Raw genomic sequence first — 17922 nt, 5'->3', positions numbered from 1 at the left:
TTCCTTAAACACATTAAAAACATTCTTTAAACTACTACATTTTTCCACTGAAACATCACAGAAGCAATGACCCTCAGTAGTAATGCACCCAGATTTTGGTTTCTAAATACCATTTTGCCAATAAAAAGAATTAGCGCTCCTGGGAAAATGGTTGGTTCCAGGCTGGAGGCAGAGAAAGTATGCCATGTGGGCGGGGCATCTTAATTGTGACAAAGCAAGGAAGTGCTCAGGAACTAAATGGGTCATTTCAAAAGAACACAGCAGGAACAAGTGAAGCGGATTAAGGGCCCATTTACTGTGATGAACACTGAGTAATACAGAAGTCCTGAATCACTGTATTGTATGGCTAAAACTAATATACCACTGTATGTTAACTGTACTAGAATGAAAATTTTTGAAAAAAAGAAAAGAAAATAGAAGCCAACATGAAGGAATTCCCACTGGAATTTAGGCATCAAAAGAATAAAAATGGTAATGAATTATGATAACTGGATTTTTTTTAAACTGAATCCATTAAAAGAGACAGATAAAAGGATGAGGGAAGAACACTTGTTTAAATAAGAATGCTGAATGACAAATATGGACAGGATGACAAAATTTATAAATGCCATTTGTAAATCCCAATGTAATTACTGATTTAGGGAAAGATTATCAATGTATCCATATCACTGGGTTCAAAGCTAGTGGGCAACAGGATGCTCACTCTCTCCCAGCATCACCCTACAGATTACTTATTAATTGTACCAATTATAAAGGATACATGTCTTTATGTTGGCGATATTTGGTGATACTGGGTGGAGATGAAAGAAACACAACACCCAAATAAAGCATGAGTCTTGACTAGATCCTAGATGAAGAGTAAGGTAAAAATAACAAAGATATTTGAGACAATTAGGGAAATTTGTATATGAAATGCACGTTAGATGATGTTACTGAATTAACAATTTTTCCAAGGAGCGGTAATGATGCCGATGTTCTTAAGAGATGTCTGCAGCCAATTCTCACGTGGTCTCAAAAGGGAAGTGTGTATGTAGATGCGTGCATGTGTGTACACGTGCACACATGTGTTTGTATACACACACAAATAGCATGGTAATGGCAAAATGTTAACAGACGGTGAACCTAAGTGAGGGGTATGTACAGTGTTCATTGAACTGATTTCTCAACTTCTCTGTAGGCTTAAAAGTATTCTAAATTTTAAATGATTCTGTTTTCATTAATGAGTGAAGGTTTTTAGGCTGAGATACAAACAACTCAAAAAAAAGTAAAAAAATATGAAATCTGAACCTAAACTATTAATATAAATTCACGACACTGAAGGAGCAATGGGCACTCCTAGTAGCCAGAGTACCTGGTTTCTAAATACTAGAAGGGGTTTTTTGGAGAAAAGCCAATTCCAAGTCTGAGAAAGGGAAAGTAGAAGGTGAGACTGGGTTAATCTGTTATACTAGAAAGTAGGGAAGCAATCAAAGAATTAAGAGCCTAATACAAAAGGATATAGGCACCAGCTTAGAGGGGACGATATCTGAGACCCCTTGAGCAACTTAAGTAAATGAATAAATAACTATAAATAAATAAAAGATTGTAAAACATAGAATTTTTAAAATCCATGAATCCAGAGCAATATAAATGAGCAAATGAATGGAAATAAACTCATTTGTTTATTCCACCAAATTATTAATCTGAAAATTGGTAATTCAAAGGCATTTACCCAGGCTTTATGGGAGATACTGGAGTTCATTAAGATTAATGAGGGAAGGCTTTTAAGAATTCTAGCTAATAAATGTAAAAAGAACGATAGCATTAGGAAAATCTTCATTTCGCAGCTTTTAGGAAATAACAGATTCAGGAAAGGGTCATCAAGGATACCAAAAATATTAGATAAAAAGTTGCTGGAAAAAAACAAGATATTTACACACAGCAAGTATCATCTCATAGATTATTTAATAACTAGAAAATGGAAAACACACGTTTAAAATGGACATTTCTGGCAGCATTACTACTCTCATCAACTGAGCAATTCTTGCATCACTGATCACAGGAAAACCTGAAATTCTATCTTAACATCATCCTGTAGGGTATTCTTGCTAAAAATGTTTAACCTGAATCTAATCAAGCTCTGACACCTAACTTCTAGAGTCTGTGAAATGTAGAAGAGAGAGGAGTAAGTTAAATATCACAGATCTAGCATGTGGGACATTGCACAAGAAACAGGCCTGGCCTGTTCAAGAAGTCAGTCTTGGATGGATGGATGGATGGATGGATGGATGGATGAATGAATGAATGAATAGATAGATAGATAGATAGATAGATAGAAGAAACTCTCAGACCAAAAGTAACATAAATAAGTCATAAGCATCAAAGGCAACTTAAGGCTTAGGAGTCTAGTCTGAATCCAAAGTGGGAGTGTGGTTAGAGGTGGGGAAGACGCAAAAGACTTTTTATGGGTAATGAAGGAAGCCTGAGTACATCTGGGCATTGGGCATTAGGGAATTATAATTTTCTTGAATGTGATAACTGTATTATTGTTATATGATAAGTGAATTATTGTTATGTGGGAGGATATGGTAATCCTTGGGAGAAGTACGCTCAAGTATTTAAGAGTAAAGAGACATTAAGACTAACTTTCAAGTAGTTCTGCCAGAAAGTAAACACGTGCGCATGTACACATAGAGCAAATAAAACAAAGTACAGTCGGCCTTTGAACAATACGGGTTTTAATTGCATGGGTGCACTTACGTGTAGTTTTTTTCAGTGAACAGTTTACTGCTATATATTTTCTCTTCCTTATGATTTTCTAATAACATTTCCTTTTCTCTAGAATTTACTGTTAAGAATACAGAATATTATACATATAACATACAAAATATGTGTCAATTGGCTGTTTAAGTTATTGGTAAGGTTTCCGGTCAACTATAGGCTATTAGTGGTAAAGTTTTTGGGGAGCCAAAACTTACACATGGATCTTCAGCTGCACAGGGGGTTGGCACCCCTAAACCCCCATTACTCAAGGGTGGCTGTATGCAAGTTTATGATTAGGAGTGCTATGATTTTAACTCTTCTGTATGCTTGAAATTTTTCATAATAAAATGTTAGAAAAAAGAGGGCAAGAAATGGAAGGGTAACCAAATTCTCTTAAGAGAAGGAGAGGGTTCTTCCACAGACTAGAAAGAGGATCGGAATCATATTTAATTTGCTAATTATCCAGTACCTAGCACAGAACCAGTACCTAGCACAGGGCCTCGCATAAAATAAACACTCAAATTTTTATTTGCTGATTGAATAAATGAATAAATGGCAATATCTAGGGGTAAAGGTAAAGGTACATAAGAAAATTTATACCTGTTGCTTCTATTGTTAATAGATGGGGGAGATTTTGAGATGACAGAAAACTATCTGCTGAGCAGAAATTGGGAGGCACTGTGATCTTTGGGAGATAAAGTTGATTTACTTCGTATCACTATTTTCACATATGCCAATCTTACTAATATTATCACAATATTACTAATTACAATATTAAGACTCATTTAAAAACAAGAATATCATATAGCTGCTTAACAAGATTTAAAAAAATGATCCACATTTTTATTAAAACTATCACTGAAAGGAATCTAATACAGTGAACTTACTCTTCTGACAGATGTTCTAGTCTTCATGTGACTATTTCTCAAAGTCTGGAAGGTCGCCATAACGATATTGCTGTTGTATGTAATCAATGAAGAATTAATCCATAAAATACCTAAGGAAAACATATTAAAAGAAAACAACTAATTTACTGATTTTAGTGATTCAGGCAGACATTCTGTCCTAAAATAACTTCTTTAAATTCAGTCATTTAAAAAAGAAAAACCTTAAAATTCTGAGACATAAAAAATTATTTTAAGCAGTTTGCCTTTATTCAATCTCACTGCCTTTGTGTTTTGTTTTGTCTCGCTTTTTACAAATAAGAAAGTATACGAAAGTCTTAATAAGAAATGTTTGGAAATCCTTTTAAAATCTAAAATAACGAATATCACAAAAGAATCCCAGCCTTCTTGCCTCCCAAAAGGCACTCAAACCCTAGGGCCACTGTGAATGTGTCAATGCTCCACTCCTTATTTCCTGGGCAGAAAGATTTGATAATATGCAAATGACACTACAAAATCTGTATTTATCAAATAAAATCCCATAAACAATAACAAGCTCCTTATTTAGGAATCTTAAGAGCACCAATGACTAGAGTTCAAAAAACATCTAAGTTAAATGATTAAGAGTACTTAAAAAACACATGCACACATACACATGCATGCACACACACAGATACACAGACAAACATATACACAGAGACCTTGGAAGAAACTCTAAAATTAAGAACTTAAACTTTTTATCAATGTCTTTAAAAAGTACCTTTGAAAGTTTAAATCAACTTGGGCATTAAGTACTCAGTATTCACATCTAACCACAGTACCTTGCCCATTCAAAATCTACTTGTGCTCATGCTATGGATACAAGGAGAACAAAGCAATACAGCCCTCTTGGGCTCAGATACTTGGAAGGAAAGTATTTTATTATAGTAAAGAATGAGAATAGGAACTGAATTCAAAATCACTAAATAACTCAAAAATCTGAATGAATAAAATTTAAGAACGGGTTTCAATCAAATTGGCCTTACCAAGAATAACCCAGTTGAGGCTTTTAAAACATCTGATTAATATAAATTTACACTATGGAGAGATACATACGCAAAACCAAAAGTGAACCCACTTTCCATCAGGAAGGCAAACCAACTAAATGTTGGCGGAGTTCTAATTTTATATTCTTTCACCGTAGAGAGAAAACTGAAGGGTATATACATGCACCCACACATATGCACCTCCCTCTAGAGACTTCTAGATTGTAATTTTTAACAAAGAATTATGATATCCTATTCTGAACCAGAATTAATTCTAGTTGTCTCCTTAACAATAAAATATGATTGACTAGGATTGAAGCAGGCTTGTGAGAAAGGCAAGGGAGGCTCCAACAGCACAAGATAAAGAACAATATACCAGTTCTCAGAAGAGTACCATTTGTGTCCCTATTCTACCTCTTATTAGCTTTGTTTCCTCTAGGTAAATTGCAGTATCTCTGGATCTGTTTCCTCAAAGTAGATATCAACTTACTTTCTGGAGATGTTTACCATAAGAACCAAATGGAAAATAATTTACAGGAGGCACTTCAGAAACTATACATCGTTAAGTAAAAGAAAAGCTAAAATATTTACTTATGGACCAAAGTGATCAAGGGGTCAAATGCTCAAAACGAGGTATAAATATAAAAGTTTATGTGGCCAAAGCAAGACAATAATCTTTTTATTTTTCCCAGGCCAACTCTCTCCTTTTTCCCCACAGAGTTCTCTTCAACTGTCAGAAACCCTGAGAAGCAAAGGGACTTGCCTTAAACGTTACAGAAAGCTTATAAAATACAAAGGCCAACACAAGGGTTCCAGAAAAGGAGAATTCTCAAACGCAGCAGCTGAGTCAAATGGCACCTTCCATGTGGGCAACCATGTAATACAGATCCAAACCTCGAAAATCTTCCTCTGCTTAAAACAGTAATCCTCCTTCTGGGAATTCATCAAAGAAAGCAATGATCCTGAAGCATCTAGGGTCCAGATGAGAGCGTATAAAGCGCCCCGTGCTTTGCTAAGGGATTTACGCGAACATCTCATGTAATCCTCAGGACGGGTAGAATGGTATTCCAGCTTTACAATGAGACAAACTGAGGCTGGGGGAAGTTGAGCGATTCGCCTAGGCCCACACAGCGAGCAGTAGAGCTGAGATTCAAATCCAAACCAAAGTCTAACACCCAGGCTTCTAATGACTCCTCTGGAGTGTGTAAAGGTCTGAAAAGCGGCTCATCACACTTTATATTAGAAATGAGCCGCCTTCTAGGTGCCAGAAACAGGAGAGTGACTGAATACCCCATGAGGCGATCGCATTCAAAACACTGAAGGACAGAGAAGCAGCACACACAAAGCATCTTCACTTTCTGACTACTGAAAGTGTCAGTGCTACTGAAATCGGGGAAAGAGATGGGAAACAGCAATCACCTTTGCAGCTGCTAACTGAAGTCCACAGGAGGAAAGATTACACACTGACTCAGAAGAGAAGCGGGCCAATGATCTAGATGGGCCGGTCACAGGAAGCTGCTGTGACAAGCCATGCCCCTGAAGCACAAGAGACCGTGACAAGGAGGCTGGGGACGGCCAGGGTGCTCGGAGACAACATCCTGTCTGGATTTGACACCTCTAGTTACCCCAGTGCTCTACCAACAATACTCCTAGAGAGAACACTCTCTTTACAGTTGAGTACTAACGCAAATGGAACCCAACGTTCAACAGACCTATGAAGGAACACTAAACACACACACACACACACACACACACACACACACACACAAATACATATACACTAAAGAAAGAAAAAAAAATACAGATAAATATTATCATGCCACCCAAAACTCCTATTATCTGTTTTCAGAATGGTACATCAGAATTTATATTAATAAGAAAGAAACTATATTTAGTTCCATATCTTCACTCATTTTGAGTTCTACTCCATCTCTTTGTCTTTAACACATAAGTAAAATACTATCTCACATAGGGAAAAATCTATCAGAGAATCATCTTTGCGACAGTCCATTCAAGTGAATCCAACCTGAGATGGTATGACTCATACTCGGGTAAAGCGGATCTTTGGAAATGAAGCAAAGACAAACGGGGGAGAAAGAACAACAGAGTAGGGTTACTTCACCATCTTACATAATGAGAGAGAATGTAGTTTTAAACAGACTTCACAAGAGGGGCAAAACTATAGTATTTTCCCCTAAACACCTTTGTGTTATAATAATAAACTTCCCACTAAATGCTTTTTTGATTTGTGCCCTGTTATAGGTAAACAAACAAGATTCCCTTGTTATGGGAATAACTAAGTGTGTTTCTTTACAGTCAAGAAAATTAAAATGAAACTAGATCATTCTTTTGAAAGATGAGAGACAGAAGTACAGATAGACAAGGCAAACAACTGAAAAGAAAGCTGGTAGAGGAGCTCAATAAAAATAGAGCATATAAAAACAACACCATGAAATAGGGGCCCTTAGGTGGCTCGGTCAGTTAAGCATCTGACTTCGGCTCAGGTCATGATCTCAGGGTCCTGGAATCGAATCCCTTATTGAACTCCTGCTCAGTGGGAAGCGTGCTTGTCCCTCTCCCACTGCCCCTTCCCCTGCTTGTGTGTGCATGCACTCTCTCTCTCCTCCTCCCTCAAATAAACAAATAAAATCTTTAAAACTAAACAAATACATCATAAATTAAAAAATAAAAATACCATGAAATAAATGAAATCCCCTTAGAAGCAACCAAAAAGCAGAATGGATATTGCTTAAAATACTGAAACGCCAACAAAGTCTTAAGAAATATCACAGGATAAAACAGATGAAAGCATTAGAGAAACAATTATAGAGAGTATAGAAAACAGACATATGGGACACTTTGAATAAATTACACTTATCTTGGATCCTGTGATTTCCTTTCCTAAAATTTATCCTACATATATACTTGCACAAAACTCATGAAGATATATGTGAAAGAATGTTCACTAAAACAAAAAAAAAGCTAAAAATAATCTAGAAGTCCATCAATTCAAATAAATTATACTACATTTGTATGACTGATTATTACCAGCTGTTGGAATTAGATCAATACACACTGATGTGACAGCATGTCCATAAAATATTAAGGTAAGAAGCAAGTAGCAAAAGAGTGTACACAGTATGTGTTCCCTGCATGGCTTTAAAAAATAATTACATACACATGCAACCTGCATGTCTAGGAGATACTATAATGGATACAGACTAAACTTATGACAGGGGTCATGCATGACAGCTGGGACTTTTTTAATATTGTGAAATGTCATGTAACTATAGTATGGGAAGATGATACATTGTTAGGTAAAAGAAGACAAGTTTCCACATGTTCACAGTATCCCATTTTTGTATAAAATCTATATGACTACAAGTGTGTATTTACACAAGCAATGTAAAAACGAACATCTACGACCTGGGTAAATACAATTATAAGAGTTCTATTTTTCTGGATGTGCATAAGTTCTTTCATAATCAGAAAACAAATACTTATAAGTCTTTGCTCCCCTCTTCTGGCCTAAGATATTTTCAAGTTGACATCATCTATTTCCTGACCTTTTTATAGCCTGAGTTAACCAAGCCAAGGAGTCTCTGAAACACCTTGTCTCCTACCAACACTCTTATCCTATCTTGACTCTCTTCCTATGGCACTGGTTCTCAAACTTCAGTACACATGTGGATCAGCTTATTTCTAACACCCCTCTCACCCCCAGTGATCCAGATTCAGAGACCTGAAACCTGGATCAGAAACCTGAATCAGACCTGAAACCTGAAACCAGAGATCCAGAGACCTGGAACCCTGAAATCTCTATCTTTAACGAGTACCCTCTCTAGTTTCTGATTGAGAAACACCGTATCTCTCTAGCCACTACATTAGTCTCTTTCCCTAAATTTTTTCACAAGTTGTTACTCAAATGCTAACATTTCTAACTTCCATCCTTGTCCTTTGTGGTACTCATTCTACCTAGTTTTCCAAGGATAGTTAATCTCTACCTTTGGTTTTAACTGTGCAAATAACTCCCTCATACCTATCTCTAGTTCAGTTCCTACACCTGAGTTTCAGTTCCTTACTCCAATTCTCTTTTTTCTTTTTTTTAAATATTTTATTTCTTTGAGAGAGAGAGAAAGAATAAGAGAGAACAAGAATGAGAGGAGGAAGGTCAGAGGGAGAAGCAGACCCCTTGCTGAGCAAGGAGCCGGATGCGGGACTCAATCCTGGGACTCCATAATCATGACCTGAGACATCCAGGCGCCCCCCCTTGGTCCAATTTTCTACCAAATATTTCTGACAAAATATCCCAGTTACTCCAAAATCGGAATGTCCAAAAATTGAATAAAACTTTCTCTCTAAACAATCTTCTACATTCTGTTAGTAAGAGCCAGTAAACCAACTGACCAGCAGGCCAATCTGGAAACTGGCTTTTCCCTCAATCCCTACAGATTACCGCATCTAGTCAATCCTCAATCCCTCCTAAACTTCCCGCCAATCTCCCCTCTCTTCCACCAGCTGAACTGCTACTTACTCTTCATAGATCAGTTCAAGGACTTCCCTCCTTGAGGAAGACCTGGCACATCTCATCTATCCCTCTTTGCCCAAACAGTAGCCACATCCTGTATGTTCACAAAGTGGTTTGTCCTTTATTCCTTTGGTGCCATTGTTTGGGTGCTTCCTTCCTTTTGTGAATTCCTTGAGGACAAAAATGTTTTATTGTATTTGTATTCTAACACAGAAGGCATTCAAACATCTACTGAATTAATAAAATAAAAAGTCTTTTAAAAAGAACGTATATCTTTAAATGTATACACAGGTATTTCTACATTTAATGAATTATTTGTGAAAATATAAAAGTTTTCAAGAATTTCTAATTCTATAATATTTGGTAACATATTTATAATAAATGCTCCAAAAACATGTTGGCCAAATTCCAAATGGCCAAGTGTTAAAAATTAACATTCTGTTATATATAAACACAACAAAGTAGGGCAAGATATATGAAACATGAGTTTTCAGATATCAGACAACAGGTAACCCAGGCCTATGACAGCTAAAAGAAGGGTAACACTAGCTGCTGGCTATTTCCAGGTCACAGCACAGAGTCCGAGCAGTCTGGCAGTCTCACCAAGTTGCAGAGACAGAGAGATCAGAGTCTGGGAAGGCCAAGAAGGCTAGAATTTGCAGGGCAGTGCACTGGAGAGAGAGCTCACAAAGACTGAAAGCATCAGAGAGTTGCAGATGGGTTCTTCTAGGGTCCTTGGTCAGATACTGATCTGTGCCAAGTATCAGAGGTTGGGGAAATAATTAACTACCAAAGAGCAGCAGGCCAAACAAGACCTGGAGCCAGACAGGGCTTGGACTAATTTGCACTTCCACCAACCAGAGTGGGAAAAACCTTGTAGTATGTCAGGCAAAGGATGGCCTCCATAGCAGGAAATCATGTTAGTTGTGGGACTAAGCCAGCACTACCAGAGGCTGTTCTGTCATCATCCTAACAAAGCTTAAAGGCAAGACTCAACACAATCCAACAGGTTCCAAATAACCTATGAACCCCAACTATATCCAGCACTCTTAAAAAAAAAAAATACAACAAAATCAAGCAAGCAACAGCATAAAACTCAATGGCTAGCACAAAGCCAAAAATTGCCAGTGGAGGAGAAAAATATGACCCAAAACCAGGAAGAAAAACATCATTAAGTGTAGATCCAGAAATGACAAAGATGATGGAATGAAAAGATGTTAAAACTGTATTACAAATATGTTCCATATACTCAAGCAAGAAGAAAACATGATCATAAGGAGAGAAACAGAAAATACAAGAGAGCCAAACCAAACTTCTAGAGATAAAAATAAATCTAAAATAAAATACATACTGGGTACAATCAACAGCAGATTAGACAGCAGCAAGAGAATGTGAACTTAAAGACGTAGCAATAGAAGCTATCCAGAATGAAGCACAGGGAGAAGAAACCCACAAACAAAGCAGCCTCAGTGACTGACTGTGAAAGGTAATTGGAATCCCCAAGAATGTGGGGGAGAGAGGCACTACATGAAGACAAAATGGCTCAGAATTTCCAGAAATTGATGAAAACCGTAAACTGACAGATGCAAGGGATATCAACAAACCCCAAGAAAAGTAAACAAAAAGAAAACCACATCAAGGTACATCATAACACAATTTCTGCAAACTAGTGATAGAAAAACCTTAAAAGAAACGAGAGAAAAGTATACATTACATATAAAGGAACAAAGAAAGACAGCAGACTTTTTGGCAGAAACTATGCTGGGCCATAAATAATTGAGCAACATCTCAAAAAAGTGTCAGCTAATGGGGTGTCTGGGTGGCTCAGTCAGCTGACTGTCCGGCTCTTGATTTCGGCTCAGGTCATGGGTTAGATTTCACCTAGCGTCCTGGGATAGAGCCCCGCATGGGGCTCTGTGCTCAGCAGGGAGTCTGCTTGAGGCTCTCTCTCCCCCTCTCCTTCTATCCCTCCCCACATTCGTGCACGTTTTTTTTTCTCTCTCTCTCTCAAATAAGTAAATATTTTTTTAAAGTGTCAACTGAAATATCCATACCCAATGAAAATTTCTTTCAAAAATCGAAGAAAAATAAGATTATTTGAACTAAAAAAGCTATGAGAATTCATCAGCAGCCAACCACCACTAGAATAATAGGCAAGAGAAAAACACCAGATGGATGTCTGAACCTAAGCAAGGAATTTAGAATGCTTGAAAGGGTAAATATGAGGGTAATACAAAAGATATTTTATAGAGATGTTTTCTCCTTGTTTATTTATCCCTTTAAAAAATAACTATTTAAACTAAAAATGATAGCAGCATATAATGGGGTTTACAACATACACAAGTAAAAGGCATGACAAAATAAAGCACACAGTGTGGTGGGCTAGAATTAAAAAAAAAATGCTGTTCCTACAGTATACCAAAAAATGATATTGATAAGTTAAAGTTATCTCATAAACCCTAGAGCAACCATTGGGAAAAAAAAACAAACAAAAAAAAAAAACAGACTAATACCTCATAGGAAAACAGTGGCATAAAGGTGCTGCTATCTCCCGTTTCTGCAAAATCAGGAAGCTAAGGCTCATCTTCACAGATTGCTATAAGAATGCAATTACATAATATATGTACAAACAGGACCTGATAAAAAAGGAATTGATACAGCAGGAATTCAAATGTTTGCTTCTTCCTTAAGAACAGACTTGCCGTTTGACATAAAACCTAAAATACCACAGCTATCAGTTATTACTTTGTTTTCTTTCAAAACAATAATCAATCATAAAAAAAGACCTAACTTGTTTATGATCTAAATGATTACCTATTAAGATCCTTGCTTCTCTAGTTTCCTGTATACCAACAATAAACACAGCTTCAAAAAAAAAAAAAGAAAGAAACAAACAAACAAACTCTAAAATCTTCAGGCTGTGCTTTTCAAAGTGAATACACAGCTTAGAAGTTTAAGTAATATTGTTAATCTTCTACAAAACCCCCAATTACAAGATTATTTTAATAAAAAATATGTTCAGAATTTTAACCCAGGAAAACATCTCTTTATCAGTGGCATCTACGGCATTATGAATCAAAGAATATACTGTTGAAAAGACATTTAAGTAGCTCCTGCAAATAGTAATAAGGCTCTACCCTAATCTGCCAGTAGCAGGTATGAGTGAATGGGTCTGCTTTGCCAATGGTCCAGTACTTGGTACCTATGAGGCATTCCTAAAAGCCTGTGCAAAACCTATTAACTGACGGGATATATAAAGCATAAAAAAGAAAGAAGAGTGTGAAAGATAATTTTGAGGTTTCAAGCTTGGGGAGCTGAAAGAAAAGTGGAGCCTTTGCCAATTACAGGGTAACTGGAAGATAGTGTTTTATGTTAACATAGTATCGAAAAATACCTAAAATACATACATTTAGTTGGGGATGGTCAGAGCTACAGTTGTTATTCCAGGAACCATCTATACATACAGAACTTGAAAGCTGATCCTACAGACTAGGAAAGAACAGAAGATCAAGAAAGAATGTAAGGGGACAACCATGATAAAGGGTTGCTGGGCAGGTAAGCAAATACCACCAATATGGGGCAGTTGGAAAAGCAGGAGAAGTAGAGATTCAGAAGATTTAGTATCACTGGAAACAAGAAATAGTTTTATGTCTGGAATGGTCAGTATTAAAACTTCCAAACTCCTGAGGGTAGAGATGATATTCTTCCATCTCTGAATGCTGCAGGAAACTGAACCACAGCACACAGTCAGTAGAAGTAACACCACATCCTTACACTGCGCCATGCAGGCACTGCTTAACTGCTGTTAAACAGAATTAGCATTTTTTTTTTTTTTAAGATTTTTTTTATTTATTTGACAGAGAGAGACACATCACAAGTAGGCAGAGAAGCAGGCAGAGGGGTAGGGGGAGCAGACCCCGGCTGAGCAGAGAGCCTGATGCGGGGCTCGATCCCAGGACCCTGAGATCATGACGGGAGTTGAAGACAGAGGCTTAACCCACTGAGCCACCCAGGCACCCCCAGAATTCACATTTCTCACAACAGAAATTGGTGTTGTTACACCCACCTTACATATAAAGAGACTGAGGCACAAAATGCTTACATAATTCACCTTAACTTACAAACCTAGAAGATTGTCTTGAAGGAGATCATTACTGAGAGCACGTTCAGTGTAGTACTGGGGGGAAAACTCAAACGGCAGGATGTTAAAGTACACCAAAGTACATTAGAGTACAAAGTACATTTCCTCCCTGTCTGTCCCCTCTGTTAAAAACTTGCAGTAAGTTCCCAGTCTAAAAAAGTACAAACTGGGGGCACCTAGATGGCTGTTGGTTAAGTGGTTAAGTGTCTACCTTCCGCTCAGGTCAAGATGCTGGGCTCCCTGCTAAGCAGGGAGTCGGCTTGTCCCTCTGTCCTTCCACTCCACTGACGTTCTCTCACTCACTCTGCTTTCTCTCTCAAATAAATAACTTCTTTTTAATCTTAAAAGAAAAGTACAAACTGAGGCACACCTACATCTCTTTCTCATCCATTTTCCCATTCCCATCTTCCTCCATCCTCTGCCACAGGGACTACACAAGTTGATACCTGGGCCACAGGGCTATCTTTTCAGAATTTCAGAATGAAGAGAAGGAGAACCTGTTGAGAAGCATGCTGCAAACACAAAGTGAGCTGCCACCACAGCAAAGCAAAGTCTCATGCAAACCGAAGTCAGAGGGAAGCAGGAACCAAGAGCTTTAGAGAGCCAATTTAAAAGAAATTGGAACAGATAGAGTCCAGAGTAGCAGAGACAAGACCATGTGTTCCCAGAGAAAAACTGGAACAGTAACTAACTGCTTAGAGATTTTTCTAGTTCCCAGGATCCTGAGCTGGACTTCATGCAATGGACTTCAGAGGCAGTCCTCCGACGGTTATGACAAATGCTTTTTTTAACTAAGTTCATTCAAATGGATTTCTGACTCTTGCAGCCAAATAATCTTAAAGCCATTAAAAGAGGTCAAAGGAAAAAGACTGAATAAGCAGCCACTATGTGCTTCAAAATAACTTTGAGGTATTTTGACTCTTCACCATCACGGGTGAGGAAATGGAGGCTCATCTATATTAAGCAGTAAGCAGTCTGCCTTACTCCAAAGCCCAAACTCTGTCTTTTGCCTCATTTACATTCAAGTTACATCCCATCTATTCCAGACGACCATACCACTTATTTTTTTTCTCATGAAACATTCTCAGAATAATCCAAAAACGCTAACTTTTCACCTTTTAACCTGATCAGCCTCTATACACTTCAATCACCTTTACTCTATCTAGTAAGTATGTAACAATAAAATGACGTTGTATATGCAAATATGAGCAGCAGAATAAAGACATTCGGATCTCTTCGGTCTGTTTTGAAACTGATAGAGTATTTTTCTTTCCTTTCCCTACCTTACCAGTTGATACTTGACCCTTAAGTCAAGCCCAAACTAAGTGTAGCTCTTTTCCTGACCTGTCCCACCTTCCCTCCCTCCAAGTGGCTGACGTTATTACTAAAATGCAGGCCACCTAACAGAAAAAGAATACATTCGGCTTACCTAAATAATTAACCTACCTGAAACTGCTTCATTACTCTTCTTCTTGTTTAAAGATTTTATTTTTAAGGAATTTCTACACCCAATGTGGGGCTCAAACTTACAATCCCGAAATCAGGAGTCACAGGCTCCACCAACTGAGCCAGCGAGGCACCCCCCGCTTCAATTATTTTTCAAAAGCAAGACAAAACCGACAAATATCTACATGCTAAAAGCTTGAAATCCTTACCAAAAGGCTATAAAGAGTAGCAAAAAATTCTATTTTTCTCTCCCTGAAAATCAGTTTGCCAAGATGGAATGGTAGGGAACTTTTAAAATCTAGACCCAGTCTCTTTTGCCCATTCTCAAAAAGATGTTCCCTAAGTTTTCCACATTTTCTTCGAGAATGTAACAGAACTTCACTGCCTATTTAAATAAGTGGAAATTTCCCTAAAAATGACCTATAGTGTAACATCTGGCTTGATTTCTTTTACAAGACAGTAAATTTCTGGAATTAAAAAAAATTTTTTTTAAATGTACTATCCTTCTACCAGCCTCTAAAGGTAAAGAAGCATTTTTTTTTTTTTTTTAAGATTCTAGATTTATCCCAGAATTTAGAAACTAAAGAAGCTCTTAGTGTGGTTTCAGGGTCTTCGGCAAGGCCCCTATCCTCAACAACTCAGAAATATCACTTGCCTAGGAGTATACATCTAGGCCCTTAGCAATACTGCAGTTATCTGGGCACATCCACTAATCACTAGTTACCAATTCAGCCTGGGAATCCATTTGTTCTGACTGCCTTAAATTCTTCGATCTCTCATAAATTGCCCTGCTACTCAGCCACAACTAACAGTGAAATTCACTGTCAACATGGGTATTTCTGCCAGAAGGAACATAAGAAAGTAAGAAAAACCATGGTACTACTCAAAAAAGGTAACTAGATGTTTAAAAAGGTTCATTAAAATGCACTATTTTAACTGACACTATTCATGCCAGGAACGGTGTTGCCAATTACTCTGAAATCATAAACAAGACATTAAAACAATCTTTGCATTACTGAGTACCTTATATTTTGAGTACTCTGTATTTTCTGAGTATTTCCAGACATGCCAAAATCGGTGTCAGTCAATGTAACTATAACATCCCTCACATGGTGGGAAGAAGCCAAGGTAACCTTACATGTTTTGCGAGGGACTGAATAATTACAAAGCTGAAAAGAGAACTAGAATTTTAAACTCTGATTTGCACTAAACCCATTAGGTACGTGTCAACTGTATTTCTCAGCCTGAAATTTCCTTAACATCTTAAGCCTAAACCACCTCCAGTTTAATAAGATTTTGGAAGAGACGGAAAGCAGAATTGCTACCAAGCTATACCACTGCCATGGTTTAGACTCCACTGCCATTGCCATTTTACGAACGTGTTTAATACTTCGGTCACATCCACATATTTTCGTGCAAAACAGAGTAGGTGCCTGGTATAATAAAAGTATACCCAATCCATTCAGGGTATGGATGGCCAGCATTTAACCATTAACAACAAACAGCCCCAGAGAAAATGTGACAGCAAATCCAAACACCAACATTCCGAGGAGCTGCTCGACGCCTTCCGTTTCTGTCACAAGATTTGGGTTGCGCCTGGTTCCAAGGCTCTGGGGTTCTGACAGCGAAGGATGCTGCTCGGGGACAAAGTGCAACGTCCTCCTCCGGCATAAGCTCCGGTGTGCGCACCACCAACACAAACTAAGCACACGCTCCGCGACGCACGGAAGATACCCGGCTCTGAAGACCGTCCAGGGGATGGGAACTGAGCTTGTCATTCAAAGGGGCCGCAACTCCGCCACTACACTCTGGACCCCAGGGGACCCTTCTCGAGCCCGAGGACACCCTCCCCCCAGGCCCGGTGCTGCGGGCTTCCTTCCACCGTCCAGCTCCTGCCGCCTTCCTCCCACCCCCGAGGCAAGGCGCAGCTCTGGGCAGCCCCGAAATCAGAGCAGGGACTGCGGGCCGGCGGAGAGGCTGGGGCACCAGGAGCCGGACCGCTCCACCAACCGCGGCCCCGCACCACGCCGCCACCCCGGCCAACGCGCGGCTTGCGCGGCTTACGCGGCAGGCGGATCCGCAGCCGCCTCACCTGGGGCCGCAGCCTCCGCAGCTCACAGGCATGTCACCGGCCCGCAACGACCAGTCGCGCGAGCCGCTGAGCAGGCGGGCGCCCCCTCCCGCACCGGCCCCCGGCCCTCCCTCCCTCCCCTCCCCGCAGCCCGCCCCCGGACTGCCCAACCCCGGCTTCCGCCGCCGCAGTTCCAGTCGGCAACACCACCTAGTCCCCACGCCTCCCACTCACTCTCGCGAGAGGGTGTGGCACCTCTCGCGAGAAGAACTCTGTGACCAAGCCCGCGCAAAAGTGGGTGGGCTTTTAAAAAATGAAAGGAGCAGGAAAAACCTTCCCACGTGCTCTGGGGCAGCTAGCGGATCGGCCCCGCGCGTCACGTGATGGGAAGCCGGCCTCTCTATTGGCCAGAATCCGCTCAGCCGTGGGAGCTTTAAACGCCTGGCTGACCTACGAACCTGCGGCGAACGTCTTGCGCGCTTCCTGATCCGTTACCTTGGAAACGGTTTAACCCTTTCCTCTGGCAAAATACCCAAGCGTTGGCTGGCCCTGCAGGTTTGGTTTCAGGCCCTTCCTCCTTTCTTTGGACCCCTTGGTCTTACCGCCTGGGGTCTGCTGGGCTTCTTCGCCACAGGCTAGCTTTGCTGTCTTCCGACTGCCAGGGCTCTTCCCAAAGCGGCAGCCCCGTCAGATCTGACGGCCCAAGGAAGGCTCATCCTTTGGGGTAGCTCCGCCCCTTCTCCCCAGCATCTCTAGGGAGGACCACTCACAGCGCACCAGGCCGACCGCCCCATCCAAACCTCAACAATTAGCATCAAGGGATCTCCGGGCCCTAGTGCTCACCCTAACCAATTCACGCGGTATTGGAATCAGGAAGTAAAGTATTGGCCACGGAGAAACCAAGCCCCAGACGATAAGCTAATGCGTGATTATTTACATTTAGAATCGTAAGGCCTAGCCCAGTCAAGGTGCACAGTCTCCCCATGAACAGCTATTCAAGGGTGGAATACCCGATAGATGAGAAAGACGTTTTGAAGTTTATCCTCATTATGAGTTTTGTACTATTTGGGGACTGGGGGGCAGGG

General features: G+C 39.7%; 1 protein-coding gene across 4 annotated transcripts in view; it reads right to left on the bottom strand.

The window, feature by feature from the left end:
* AKAP11 (A-kinase anchoring protein 11) overlaps positions 1–17564 on the bottom strand; it is a 49358-nt gene extending 31794 nt beyond the window's left edge. The window contains exons 1-2 of one of the 4 annotated variants that reach the window (XM_032873953.1): positions 17440–17564; positions 3630–3739 (exon numbers count right to left, since the gene is read on the bottom strand). In XM_032873953.1, the coding sequence (XP_032729844.1) occupies positions 3630–3689 (60 nt within the window). In that variant the 5' untranslated portion in view covers positions 3690–3739; positions 17440–17564. Of the gene's footprint in view, positions 1–3629; positions 3742–9185; positions 9271–16858; positions 16964–17406 lie in introns of those variants that run through there. The other 3 variants (XM_032873954.1, XM_032873952.1, XM_032873951.1) reach the window with 3 other exon arrangements.
* Between the last annotated feature and the right edge of the window lie 358 nt (positions 17565–17922).

Source organism: Lontra canadensis, unplaced genomic scaffold (genome assembly GCF_010015895.1).
Source record: "Lontra canadensis isolate GAN:19392208 unplaced genomic scaffold, GSC_riverotter_1.0 scaffold51, whole genome shotgun sequence".
Taxonomy (NCBI): Eukaryota; Metazoa; Chordata; class Mammalia; order Carnivora; family Mustelidae; genus Lontra; species Lontra canadensis.
This window is presented reverse-complemented; position numbering and strand designations above follow the sequence as displayed.